Below are 15,098 nucleotides of genomic sequence, written 5' to 3' on the forward strand. Positions count from 1 at the left end.
ACCGAGACAAGTGTCATGGCCGAAATCCACTGATAGAAGACACTGTAGAGAAAAAGAAGGAGTAAATAGAGGTTATTTGGAGACATTATTTAATATAACCTCCGTTTCTTGTATAACAATATAGTATTCCAAATCCAATCACTTTTAATATATTAACAGAAAAATGATGTTTAGTATACGCCTTCGTCTCGGGCACATTTGGAGTCTGGATCTAGTTTCATGCAGCCAATGCGTGTTATAAAAAGGTGTATTCTATGTTGTAAAATTTGAACAGTAAGTTAATTTGGTGTCGTATATGTTGTGGTATAGAAACGCGACAGTAGATACATGTATTCAAATGTAATAATCTATACTAATAAGATCCATAAATGCATATGACAGACTCAAGCTCTTTAAAAGTTATAATTAAATCGACAAATATTACCTAAAAATGCTCTCCAACTGTCTAAATGGCCATTCAACTAATATTTGAGTTCATGGATGGTCAACTCGGTCTACAGCTCTATGGGGTGTCAGGTCGTATCGGTAGCAAGACGAAAGTCGTTTTGGGACTTTTTTCGGGTCGTTTCGGGACANATGCCGTTTAAACAATAATATACACATCAATTTCAAAATTATCAAGAGATTTAAAGTTTTCATCCAAAGTGTCACATTCAGAAAACGATTGTTTGGTTTGATTAAACTTTAAACCAATGAAAATAAAGGTAGAGAAATTACAATATCTCAGTATTTCTTTGGTACGGTGTTTTAGCCCGGGTCCGGGAACGGCGTACAAGATTTACCTACCACCGGTGTAGCTGCCTTCGATTCAAACGTCAATTTGATCAAGACTGATTGCGATGGCTGACCAAGAAAGACAAGGCGGTGATTACATACAATCTATGACATTTTCGTAAATGGATTACTGTAGATATGCTTAGAAGCAACTGTAGTTGTCCATTTGATTATGATCGATTTATAGGCGACTACACTTTTGTAAAGCAGCTGACGTTCAGCTGTAATATATTCAGCAGTAGATGACCGGTGTCAGGTCGTTTCGGGACTTTTTCCGGGTTGTTTAATTTCGGGACATGTCAAAAGTCGTTTCGGGATTTTTCATTTATTTAAACAATCGATTGGATAAAAGTTATTACAACTTGTCATAGCCTTCTACTGTCATACATTTATTCATGATTTTAATAAAACATGAATAAATATAGATATAATATTCTCACTGACATAAATACACAACATAAAAACATATCGTTCAAAATATATAACTGGATTTGATAAATTGATTCACATGTCTAAAATAAAATAAAGTCTACGTGTTTCACGTTTTTACTTTCGTGAAATTTAATTTCTATATATATATAACAAAAAATAAAATGCTTAAAACATTGTTAGAGTCAATTAGATGTCAATAATGGAGAATATAGTGAATCGAAAACATATTACATGTATTACAATATCAAACAAGAAACCAACCTATCATGAACGAAAGAAATTGAATGTTGAATTTCATAAGTTCCTCTAGATCTGTATTTAGTAATGAGATTAGTTTCACCAGGTTTACAACACACTGTCAATCGGGTAAATGTTGGCAGGTATCCCCTCAAGCATTAGCAATCTGGTAACACTAATGATCGCAAGTACCGGTAAGTCATGACACAGGTCATAGACTAAAACCATACTTGTTTATTAACAGGACTTTATATGAAATGAGAGCGAAATGTTACCGAAACGACCTGTTACGACTAGCATTCCTCTATCAATGTTGGCTTAGTTTTCTGATTCATGTAATTTTCTCATAATAAAAACTAGAGAAAAGGACTTATCTTTTTAATATCGTTTAAACTGATATTTTAATTATGGCAGATTTTAATTTTACATAGGATTATGGTTGCGTTCTAGCTTCGGAGGTGGGAAGAATTTCTCTTTAGCTCAGTGGTGAAGTGTCCGACTAGGAAGTCTGGGGTAGCGGGTTTGATCCCCAGCGGAGGCATACTACTCTCTCCTATTACAAATGGTGTCTGTGGCCCTCCCTGTGGTGACGAGGAGTTAGAACCTTGGTTGTTAACATGCTCTAGGGGAAACACATTTTAAAAGAGGGGAGTAGTGTGGAATATATATATGGTCGCCTTCTAACTTCGCTAGAGGGAATTTCCCTTTAGGTCATATCAGTGGTAGAGCTTCTGACTAGGAAATCTGGGATCGTGGGTTTGATCCCCGGTAGCTAGAAGCACACTACTTTCTTTCCTGTTACATAATATGATTGTATTGATTATACAGAGTGCAGTTGTTGGATATCGCCTTACCAGGTATATAATATAACAGAAATATTTCATGAGCTGTCCTGTGTACATGTGTAAGGACAAGTAAGTTGTAACCAGTAAAAGAGTATAATGTAAAAGAGAGGTAATAAACTCTTACAGAGAAAATCTATGTCACATAATGTGGGCTTAAATTGAACAGGAAGAACCAATCTCTTGAATTAGCGAACTACAAGTAAATCCTTAAAAGCAAACACTTTGTCAATATATACAACAACAATGCTTTTACTGGTTACCAGCCAACCAAAAGGCTTCTTTCCATTCTCACCTTTGAGGAGAAAAGATGGCTGGTCAAGAGGATTTCTATCCTTAGTTGTGCATGTTGAAACCATAAGGACTTGTCTTATTGCAATGGATGACTACCAGGTGGCCACTTTGACAGTTTACATTGCTCTTTCTCAGTGTTCCTATGTTTCTCTTTGTTCTTAGTTTTGTTGATTTCATTTTTAGATTGATCAAGAGAAAAAAAGATCGCCACCAGGTAGATACCGGTATTTCAAGTTTGAGCAATGAAGTTTGTTATCAGTGTTTCTAAGTTTCAGAGAGTTAGGTTTACCTCAAATTTCACAAGTAGTTTCTTCCTGTTCCCTGATTTTTGGTATTTCATTTTTTAGCTTGATTAGAAATAAAAGATGGATTCCAGAAATGTTGTGTTACACCTTTATTACAAAAAGGGTTTCCCAGTTTTTGAGGTCCCTGCACAGGAATAAAATCATTTACTTCAAATCGATCATATTTATTTTCCTTTTACAGGTACAGGAGATTTGCTCATGTAGGACTGACAAGGGGCTATGAATAATCCAGACCTTGAAAACAACAACAATAATGACGGTCGGCGTAATAACAACCAGGGACGAGGAGGACCACAGAATCCGCTGGTGAATGTACGTGATAGACTTTTCCATGCCCTGTTCTACAGGATAGCGCTGACTTATGCCAGAACCTTCCCAAAACCTGTTAGAAGAATTCTGGAATTTGCTGTACTTTTGAAGGTAAATTAAATTACTAATTTCAGATTTATGTGGCCATGCATTTTTTCCCCCAAATATGATCTTAAATAAAAATTCATTTCTCGAATGGTTTAACTTTAACAGTGTAGATCACATTTTTTTTTTCAGTTTAAGAAATCAGTTCGTAATTATTGAAACTGAGTGAATCAGAATGTGTATAAGAAAATATTCATATATTTAGAAGATATGTGTATTACATACAAGATATTTTTTTAAGTTCCTGTTGCTTTTCAAGTGTACCGAGTTCTAAAAACCAAGATTCTAGTTTACAAGTTCATTTTCCAAGGAAGATAAAATAAGTTTTAGGGATATAACTAGGGCTGCCATGATTACAGGAGTAAACAGTAATGGTTCAGGTCATTGTAGCTATCAGCTAAAACTAATACATTTAGCTTAATAAGGGCACTTAGCATGGGGAAAATAAAAACCTTTTTTTTCCAATGGTATATAAGACTCGTATATATTGATTATTATTCCACCATGGCAGTCTGTAGCAGGTTTATTTATCCCACTACCTAGTTGAATGCCCCATTATTATAGCAGCATATCATTTTGAAAGATTGCTGTTTATATGTGTATTTACTAATATGAAAATCAAATATGTGTGCATTGAAATATCTTGATGAAAATTTATGATCAGCAATTTACTTTCTTTATTGTATTGATTTTTTTTCTCTTGAACAGGCTTTGTGTGTTCTGGCCATCTTGGCATACATACACATCGTGTTTGCAAGGACACCTATCAACTGTCTATCAAGCATTCAGAAGACTTGGCCCAGACACGGAATACTGCGTGTTGAAATCGTACAAAATGCGTCCGAGAACTACAGCCTTATCAACTCTTATGAAAAAGAGTACTCTGATTTTAGTGTACACGTGTTCAATGACCATGCACAGGAAGAGCAAGAAACAGAGGACGGTGAAACTGCTGAAACAGTAACGGAAGATATCTACCCCAGTAATGGGCACTATACAAATTCTTCTATTATAGAAGGAGGAAATGAGACTATAGTAGAAATCATTGATACAGGGGAGGTAAATAAGGAGTCAGTTCCTATGGAGGATCCAGGTGGAGATGTGAAAGGGGAAACAGAGGCAGAGAGTCCTGATGTGGAGGTGGAGGAACCTGATGAAAATGTCACAAAAATTAGTCAGAACTCCAATTCTGTTAGTGACACAGGCTACGAAACCTTTACAGAATCCTACCCTCTATCAGAAATAGAAATGCTAGCTAAAGTGGGTAAGTGTTTTTAACCCACCATATGTGGTTGTTAGCTTTACTGTGTAATTCACCATCTAATGTCACTTCCTTCAAGTGTGTTGAGTGTTTTAGACTGAAGATACTACTGGAATAAAAAAATCTTTGTAAATTCTTCATCAGCAATATTGCTAGACCAAACATATATATGTTGATGACAATTTTTATGTTTATTTGTTTTTCTTTTCTTTTGTCACACAAAGCCCTCCGCTATTGATCTTATATTACTTTGTGCTGGCGATGGTTATCATTTTTATGGTATATTTGCAGTGTGGCCAGAAGAGAAATACATTGTGGAATATGCATTGGAGTATGGATTCTTGAGGCTATCTCCTAAAACAAGGCAGAGATTAAATATAACAGTCATGCTTGTCACATTGGGTAAGTAGAAAGGCCTGTACATACTTCACTGCTGTCATATAGAAACAACACTGAAAGTAAAGTTCATGTATTATTAATGAGCACATGTATATATAAGGAATAATGTAAATAATATTGTCTCTAGTGATTTTTTAATCAATGTGAACAGTAAACACACAGAAGTTAAAATGTGCCTATACTATTGGTATAAGTAAGATTGTTTGTTTTACAGATCCCATTAAGGACGAGTGTTTCGGTGACAGCATCAGTCGGTTTTTGCTAGATGAGTTCCTGGGGTACGATGACATACTAATGTCAAGTATAAAACAGTTAGCAGAGCACGAAGACAACAAAGGTGAGTGGGAACCTCAGAGGTTGTCCAAATAATATTTTGATACTATCTAGTTCACTCACCTTTGGCAGAGCATCTGTGGACATCATCCTCTCCGTCTGTTTGTCTGTCCATCTGTTTGTCTGTCCATCTGTTTGTCTGCCTGTCCATCTGTTTGTCTGCCTGTCCATCTGTCAGCATTTGGTTGTCTTCATGTTCCCTACTAAATTTTCAGGCAAATTTCAGGAAACTTTACACAAGAAATCCTATCGCCAATCTCTTTGGACCAGTTGAAGGTCAAGGTCATACCGGTACTTTCAAGGTCAAGGTCACATCTGCAGAATCTTTACATGATGATGGAGAAATTGGCTTGTCCACACACTCCTGACCTGGAGTTTTCAACCTTATAAAACTTCATACAATCACTCCTGACATTAGTTTCTCTAGGCTTGGTGAAAGACAAGGACGTATCGTTTGTCATTCTGTTCATCTGTCAACATTTGATTTGTTCCCTGGTTCCTAATCCTGACTATTTTTTTATGAAAATCACACAAATATTCCTGACATCAATCTAATCAGATATTTGAAGGTCAAGATCAAAGTCGGAGAATCTATACATAATGATGAGTTATTGGCTTTATCTATGCACACAATCCTGAATAAAATAATTACAGATTGTGTGACAGATATTGACCTTCGAATGTTTCAATAGATTGATATAAGAATATTTTCTTTACTAAATATCAAAATGATTTATAGCTGGTTTAGTATTTCATAATCTACATTGCTTGTTTGCCATACACATACAAGCTCAACCTTCATCACTCACTGGCACTGTTGAGTAAAATTTAGTAGATATGTATTATGTCATAAATCTGACTCCAACAATGATGTTGGCAGCCAGTTTATGTACAGTTTACTGTACTTTGAGAATAACACAGGGCTTTGAAAAGTATGCACCATTTCTTTTTTCTCAAATATTCATAAAAAAAATATACAACAAAGAGTTACAAATGATAAGGAGATTTGCTTCAGCCTTGTTTAATTTTTTTTTTTTTTTTTTTTTTTAAATATCAAGAATGTACTTTACTACAATCCTGTCATGGTAGAATAGGAAAAATTGTTGAAAATATATATCACATTTTCATTGTATGTTTTGATTATACAGTACTAATATACAATTTATCTATAGGTTACTTAAGGAATGTTGTGACAGGGGAACACTACCGTTTCGTCAGTATGTGGATGGCCAGGAGCTCTTACCTGGCAGCAGCATTCATCATGCTAGTATTTGTAAGTACATGTAGGAGTACTCACTTCATTGTGCTATTATTTGTAAGTATGTCACTGTAATTTATCTTGCTTCTTTCAAATTTACAAACATGAGGAAATTGGTTAAAAAATGTCTTGAAAATAGCATATAAAGTTGAATATAGCAATAACATGTTTGGATATATACATAATAACAAAGTACATATTGTTTTAGCCCTACTGGCCTCTTGTTTGTAGAGAGCAATACTCTTGCATATGCAAATAGGGAAACTTGCTAAAAACAATTTCACAAGTTGACGCATATATACAAAATATGGTGTATACATTGTATTTTGAAAATATATAAATTCCTTTGATAGTGTTTTAATGCATAAAATCTTCTAACTTTTCAATATTTGTCTTTTTTTCCAGACATTATCAGTTTCAACTTTACTGAGATATTCTCATCATCAGATTTTCATTTTCATAGGTGAGTATTGGACTTGTGTTATTCACAACTGTATTATTACCCTGGTATCTAATTATCAGATGTATATAGAATAAATCAAGGAAATTTTGTTTATTTTAAAAATGAAATGTTGGTATACTATATAAAACTAATATAATTATCTTTACTTTGAATTTATTTATTTTGCATTTTTCAGTTGATTTACTACAAATGCTGGAGATGAATGTCACTGTTGCATTCCCAGCTGCTCCTCTTCTGACTGTTATATTAGCCCTTGTTGGTAAGTATAAACATTGTTATATTATCCCTTGTTGGTAAGTATAAACATTGTTACATTAGTCCTTGTTGGTAAGTATACACAATGTTATATTAGTCCTTGTTGGTAAGTATACACATTGTTATATTAGCCCGTGTTGGTAAGTATAAACATTGTGATATTAGCCCTTGTTGTTAAGTATACACATTGTTATATTAGCCCGTGTTGGTAAGTATAAACATTGTGATATTAGTCCTTTTTGGTAAGTATGAACATTGTTATATTAGTCCTTTTTGGTAAGTATGAACATTGTTATATTAGTCCTTTTTGGTAAGTATGAACATTGTTATATTAGTCCTTTTTGGTAAGTATGAACATTGTTATATTAGTCCTTTTTGGTAAGTATGAACATTGTTATATTAGTCCTTTTTGGTAAGTATGAACATTGTTATATTAGTCCTTTTTGGTAAGTATGAACATTGTTATATTAGTCCTTTTTGGTAAGTATAAACATTGTTATATTATCCCTTGTTGGTAAGTATAAACATTGTTAAATTAGTCCTTGTTGGTAAGTATAAACATCGTTATATTAGTCCTTGTTGGTAAGTATATACATTGTTATATTAGTCCTTGTTGGTACGTATACACATTGTTATATTAGCCCTTGTTGTTAAGTATAAACATTGTTATATTAGTCCCTGTTGGTAAGTATACACATTGTTATATTAGCCCGTGTTGGTAAGTATAAACATTGTGATATTAGCCCTTGTTGTTAAGTATACACATTGTTATATTAGCCCGTGTTGGTAAGTATAAACATTGTGATATTAGCCCTTGTTGTTAAGTATACACATTGTTATATTAGCCCGTGTTGGTAAGTATAAACATTGTGATATTATTCCTTGTTGGTAAGTATACACATTGCTATATTAGCCCTTGTTGGTAAGTATAAACATGGTTATATTAGCCCTTGTTGGTAAGTATAAACATTATTATATTATTCCTTGTTGGTAAGTATACACATTGCTATATTAGCCCTTGTTGGTAAGTATAAACATTGCTATATTAGTCCTTGTTGGTAAGTATACACATTGTTATATTAGCCCGTGTTGGTAAGTATAAACATTGTGATATTAGTCCGTTTTGGTAAGTATGAACATTGTTATATTAGTCCTTTTTGGTAAGTATAAACATTGTTATATTAGTTTTTGTTGGTAAGTATAAACATTGTTATACTAGTCCTTGTTGGTAAGTATACACATTGTTATATTCGTCCTTGTTAGTAAGTATACAGATTGTTATATTAGCCCTTGTTGGTAAGGATAAACATTGTTATATTAGTCCTTGTTTGTAAGTATAAACATTGTTATATTAGTCCTCGTTGGTAAGTATACACATTGTTATATTCGTCCTTGTTAGTAAGTATACAGATTGTTATATTAGCCCTTGTTGGTAAGGATAAACATTGTTATATTAGTCCTTGTTTGTAAGTATAAACATTGTTATATTAGCCATTGTTGGTAAGTATAAACATTGTTATACTAGTCCTTGTTGGTAAGTATACACATTGTTATATTCGTCCTTGTTAGTAAGTATACAGATTGTTATATTAGCCCTTGTTGGTAAGTCTACACATTGTTATATTAGTCCTTGTTGGTACGTATACACATTGTTATATTAGCCCTTGTTGTTAAGTATAAACATTGTTATATTAGTCCTTGTTTGTAAGTATAAACATTGTTATATTATTCCTTGTTGGTAAGTATACACATTGTTATATTAGCCATTGTTGGTAAGTATAAACATTGTTATACTAGTCCTTGTTGGTAAGTATACACATTGTTATATTAGTCCTTGTTGGTACGTATACACATTGTTATATTAGCCCTTGTTGGTAAGTATAAACATTGTGATATTAGTCCTTTTTGGTAAGTATGAACATTGTTATATTAGTCCTTTTTGGTAAGTATAAACATTGTTATATTAGCCCTTGTTGGTAAGTATAAACATTGTTATATTAGCCCTTGTTGTTAAGTGTAAACACTTTTAAATCACAGAGATGATTGAAATTCTAATTTTCATAAGAGAAAAACAAATAATTTACATACAAAGATACTGTATATATTGGTATAAAGATTTAACACAATACTTGTATAAGCTTTAAAATTTTGATGATATATAGCTAGCTCATACATTTTTTTATTGATTTACTTTTTATGTCCCACTATGAAATGGTGAAGGTCGTTTAGTGTTATAACATATCCCTCTGTTACACGTTGATGTTATTGCTCTACCACCTTTAGTTTTCATCTTATTGCAAGAAATATGGATATGCATCTTGGATACACAAGTATCTCTTAACAGGTTTTTGTTCCAGAGTACTGGAACAAATCTTGATTTCCAAAAAGTGTGTGGCTGATGTACCGTGGGCATTTATGAATCCTAACCATAGTCTAGTTTACTGTTATAATTGCAGATATCTACAATGGAAACTTTACCATGCTCTCTTGTAGGTATGGAGGCCATTATGTCAGAGTTCTTTAATGACACGACTACTGCATTTTACATCATCCTGATTGTGTGGATAGCTGATCAATATGATGCAATATGCTGTCACACCGACATCAGTAAACGACACTGGTTAAGGTAAACAGTTCTGTGTAATTCTTATTTAAAATGTCAAGTTCCGGCAAACAGATCTGTGTAATTCTTGTGTATCACAAAAATCGTTAGTTAAGGTAAACAGTTTTGTGTAATTCTTACTTAAAATGTCTAGTTCCGGCAAACAGATCTGTGTAATTCTTGTGTATCACAAAAATCATTAGTTAAGGTAAACAGTTCTGTGTAATTCTTATTTAACATATCAAGTTTAGGCAAAACAGATCTGTGTAATTCTTATTTAAAATGTCAAGTTCTGGCAAACAGATCTGTGTAATTCTTATTTAAAATGTCAAGTTCCGGCAAACAGATCTGTGTAATTCTTATTTAAAATGTCAAGTTCCAGCAAACAGATCTGTGTAATTCTTGTGTATCACAAATATCATTAGTTAAGGTAAACAGTTCTGTGTAATTCTTATTTAAAATGTCTAGTTCCGGCAAACAGATCTGTGTAATTCTTATTTAAAATGTCAAGTTCCAGCAAACAGATCTGTGTAATTTTTGTGTATCACAAATATCATTAGTTAAGGTAAACAGTTCTGTGTAATTCTTATTTAACATATCAAGTTTAGGCAAAACAGTTCTGTGTAATTCTTGTGTATCACCAATGTCAATAGTTAAGGCAAACAGTTCTGTGTAATTCTCGTGTATCACAAACATCATTAGTTAAGGCAAACAGATCTGTGTAATTCTCCTGTATCACAAACATCATTAGTTAAGGCAAACAGTTCTGTGTAATTCTCGTGTATCACAAACATCAATAGTTAACAGGTTACAGGTGTTGGAACACTTGACATGTTATATTAAGCTATGTAAAAAATTGACAACAAAATCTATGATGTCAAGATAAGCTGGTTTTACTGTACACATTGACCTATGGTTAGACAGGAACACTTGTACTAAACATGCAGGAAAAATAGAATTTAATACCAGTATACCACAAAGTTTGTTTTAACTGAATGTATATAGTCTGATGCGAGTGTCTTACAACTATCACATAGTTGTATGTACGCTGCAGATATTGTTTGTATGGTAAGTTGTTTTATGTATGTAGATGATATTATTTTTGCAGTGATTGTATTGTGTTATGTGTCTGTAACATGAGGTTGGTGAGATTTATTCATTTAAACATTTTTATTTTACATTGCAGATTTTTTTATCTTTATCATTTTGCATTCTATGCCTACCACTATCGCTTTAATGGGCAGTACAGTGGCCTAGCATTATTTACCTCCTGGCTGTTTATACAGGTATGTCACTCATATCGGTTCTAGTTGAGGCAGGAATATAAAGCATGGGAATGAAATCTTTGTAAAATAAAACTAATCATGATTTAAACAATACTTGTATGTCAGTTGTTTATATTAATTGGATGTCCACAGATTTAATTGAGCCATAGATAAAACTTTCTTAACTCCTTGTTAACTTTTAAGATCTATTTCCTTGCCTTCAAAACTTAAACTGTGACTTTTAATGTGTTACATAGACAACAATCCAAAGCAAAAAGTACACCACAAGTTGTTTCATATTGAAGAAGTGAAATGCATATCCTTAAAATTGTATGACAGTATGAAGCAAAGTTGCTTACAAATAAATTCCATGATACACAATAGCACATCTTGGAGAATATCTTTGTAAGACTATTGGTTTTATACTTCCATAAATATTAAAACTATGCATGTCGTTCAATATCTTATATTAAAAACAAAAGATAAATTCTACTTTATTTTTTGTGGTGGTTTCCATGGTTCATGATATATTTTAAACAGAACTGTCCAACCAAATGGTGGAACAGCAAACTTAACTATCTAACCAAATGGTGTAACAGCCATTTTCTATGGTTACACATTATCTGTCAGGCAACAGGTATCAATTAGAAACACAGTAAATTTTATGACTGTGCAATAGAATATTTCTTGATACATGTATTAATTCTTTTGTTGACATTTTAAACAAACATGTTAAATTGGTGACCTTTTGTTGCAGCACTCCATGATCTACTTTTTCCACCACTATGAACTGCCAGCAATTCTTCAGCAAGCACGGATACAGCAAATTGTCAACCAAAATCAGCAACAGACTAACACTAATCCCGACCCTGGGGCAGCTCCTAATGTTGAACAGACTGGGGAGCCGGTCACTCCCAATGGACAGGTACCGGGGGCCAATGATGATGCCCATCAACCATCGCCGCTTTCCTCCGAGACTAACAGCACTCCTGGTTCCATGTATCAGTCAACTAATCAGACATCAGAACAGGAAATTAGCAACAGCCTATCAGATATGTCAGCTGAACAGTCGCCATCTGCGAGCAGCCAGTTGGAGACAGGAAATAATTCAAATAATTCAGATGATACGGGTCAAGTTTATGCAAGTAGCAATTCAGAAAATAATGATAATATGGTTAATATAGGCAATGATATTAATCACAGACCTCTGGACAGAAAAAGTCCATCCACCTTGTTAGGTGAAACAAGTGGTGCTTCTAGTAGTGTTCCTACACAAGACACTGGTAGTCACATACCGGACAGTAAAGCAGGAGCTGCTAGCCATTCTGTATCTCCCACGTCAAAGGGAGATAACCCACCTTCATTTCAACAACAATGTGATAATGCTAAGTCTGGACTTCCTTCATCAAACTTAGAACATACTCAAGTAGGTTCTGAAATATTAAATACAAACAATTCATGTAACAGTCTTCAGACCCAAGATTCTGCCGTGGAAGGTGGGGCCACAGGTTGAGGATATTTCTTGTGTGTGATGTTGATGCTTCATTCAAGAAACTTCTAATCATGCTTTTTAGATAAATATTCATCCAAGATGCCTGTTTCTATGAAATAATGTTTTGGAAGAACAGTCTTTCCATTGTTACTATGACAGCAGGGCTGTTGTATTATGTAAGATTTTTTTTTAATTTTTTTTTTTATGTGAAAAGTACATTTATCTGACAAATATTCCACATGCATGATTGGTTTGTAAGTGAGTGATTCAGGGTTATACAATGGTAATGTTGTTGTGCAATTAACTTGCAAAAGAGTTTAATACAACAGTGTTTTAGTAAAGAAAAATAAATGAAATACGATAGAATGTATATATTTTAGTGGGTTCATTAGATTTTCATAAAGACTAAGTATCAGATGAATTCAGATTTTAGTAATCTGTACACTGCTAAATACAACTAATTTTGGTATTAAAGAACTTATGTAATTTCAGGTTAAAATTAAAAACATACAAGCTGGAAAAGTGTATTCAGCTATTGTTGGTTTCAGTCATCTGAAACTTTCTCATTCAATTAAATTTGAGATTTTGAGTCCACTGTTTCAAGATTTACAAATTTGAAGACATTTCATTAAGTCCTATCTTAAAATTGGACCTTTTAGAGTGTCTCTGAAAAAAAGGAATATTTATGTAAGTGTAAGGTAGCTTACACCCTTGACTTCTGATAAACACTGGGTGGATACTAAAGTTTGTCATAGTAACATAGCATACACCCTTAACTTCTGATAAACACGGGGTGGATACTAAAGTTTGTCACAGTAACATAGCATACACCCTTAACTTCCGATAAACACTGGGTAGATACTGAAGTTTGGCACAGTAACATAGCATACAACCTTAACTTCTGATAAACACTGGGTGGATTCTAAAGTTTGTCACAGTAACATAGCATACACCCTTAACTTCTGATAAACACGGGGTGGATACTAAAGTTTGTCACAGTAACATAGCATACACCCTTAACTTCCGATAAACACTGGGTAGATACTGAAGTTTGTGATAGTAACATAGCATACACCCTTAACTTCTGATAAACACGGGGTGGATACTAAAGTTTGTCACAGTAACATAGCATACACCCTTAACTTCCGATAAACACTGGGTAGATACTGAAGTTTGTCATAGGAACATAGCATACACCCTTAACTTCTGATAAGCACTGGGTGGATTCTAAAGTTTGTCACAGTAACATAGCATACACCCTTAACTTCCGATAAACACTGGGTAGATACTGAAGTTTGGCACAGTAACATAGCATACAACCTTAACTTCTGATAAACACTGGGGGGATACTAAAGTTTGTCATAGTAACATAGCATACGCCCTTAACTTCTGATAAACACTGGGTGGATTCTAAAGTTTGTCACAGTAACATAGCATACACCCTTAACTTCTGATAAGCACTGGGTGGATTCTAAAGTTTGTCACAGTAACATAGCATACACCCTTAACTTCTGATAAACACTGGGTGTATACTAAAGTTTGTCACAGTAACATAGCATACACCCTTAACTTCTGATAAGCACTGGGTGGATTCTAAAGTTTGTCACAGTAACATAGCATACACCCTTAACTTCTGATAAGCACTGGGTGGATTCTAAAGTTTGTCACAGTAACATAGCATACACCCTTAACTTCCGATAAACACTGGGTAGATACTGAAGTTTGTGATAGTAACATAGCATACACCCTTAACTTCTGATAAACACGGGGTGGATACTAAAGTTTGTCACAGTAACATAGCATACACCCTTAACTTCTGATAAACACTGGGTGGATACTGAAGTTTGTCACAGTAACATAGCATTCACCCTTAACTTCTGGTGAAATGAAATGAAATGAAATGAAATAAACTTTTGGTAAGGGCTGTTCCAGAATTACCCTACTGTAAATTTGCGCGTATAGTGCATACTTTTTTAGGTAAATATTGTCATGTCAAAAAGGGAAAACATATGTTGATCGGCGAGTCTCTGTCCCACTGCACTTTTTCAGAGACCCCACCACCGACAAAATCTTTAGAAGTGATTTAAAGGAATGGTAGGCAGATCTGATTTTAACCCCACCACCTCATAACGTATTAATACAGTTAAAATAAATAATGCAATAAATTATGGAACAGCCCTAGAGTGTCAATATTGAAGTTTGTCAAATTTAATTTATCATATCTCATTAACTGATAAACACTTTTCGGGTACTGAAGTTTACCTCGGTTCAAGATTCATGGTCCAGTATTTTTTTTGCCAGGAATCCTGGTCTAATTTCTTGGTCTAGTATTCGTTGGCCTGAAGTCTTAGTCTGAATTTAACAAAGCAACTTGGTTTTAATGTGTTTTTTTTTTTACAGCTTCAGCTTTCATATAGTGTAGCCCATTTTAAAAGTGCTGCTAATCCTATGGAAATCTATGGAAAGAAGTCA

General features: G+C 33.8%; 1 protein-coding gene across 4 annotated transcripts; it reads left to right on the top strand.

The window, feature by feature from the left end:
• On the top strand, nucleotides 1–14,251 carry LOC110466624 (membralin-like). Of its 4 annotated transcripts, none has more exons than XM_021523227.1 (11): nucleotides 1–71; nucleotides 3,066–3,304; nucleotides 4,007–4,562; nucleotides 4,851–4,961; nucleotides 5,173–5,295; nucleotides 6,464–6,564; nucleotides 6,955–7,012; nucleotides 7,188–7,271; nucleotides 9,761–9,893; nucleotides 11,056–11,155; nucleotides 11,892–14,251. In XM_021523227.1, exons 2-11 carry the CDS (start codon nucleotides 3,104–3,106, stop codon nucleotides 12,645–12,647), a joined length of 2,223 nt encoding a protein of 740 aa, XP_021378902.1. In that variant the 5' UTR covers nucleotides 1–71; nucleotides 3,066–3,103; the 3' UTR covers nucleotides 12,648–14,251. The 4 variants fall into 4 exon arrangements, with proteins under 4 accessions (XP_021378902.1, XP_021378907.1, XP_021378906.1 ...); XM_021523231.1 differs by having other exon boundaries at nucleotides 11–61; XM_021523230.1 differs by lacking the exon at nucleotides 1–71 and adding an exon at nucleotides 82–273.
• The last annotated feature ends 847 nt before the right edge of the window (nucleotides 14,252–15,098 follow it).

Source organism: Mizuhopecten yessoensis, unplaced genomic scaffold (assembly GCF_002113885.1).
Source record: "Mizuhopecten yessoensis strain PY_sf001 unplaced genomic scaffold, ASM211388v2 scaffold11139, whole genome shotgun sequence".
In the NCBI taxonomy this organism is placed as follows: domain Eukaryota; kingdom Metazoa; phylum Mollusca; class Bivalvia; order Pectinida; family Pectinidae; genus Mizuhopecten; species Mizuhopecten yessoensis.

Coding starts and splice junctions, on each gene's coding strand:
- LOC110466624 (XM_021523227.1), top strand. CDS start 3,104: ATGAATAATCCAGACCTTGAAAACAACAACAATAATGACGGTCGGCGT. Junction 7,013..7,187: donor TCAGATTTTCATTTTCATAG/GTGAGTATTGGA, acceptor TGCATTTTTCAG/TTGATTTACTACAAATGCTG. Junction 11,156..11,891: donor CCTCCTGGCTGTTTATACAG/GTATGTCACTCA, acceptor CTTTTGTTGCAG/CACTCCATGATCTACTTTTT.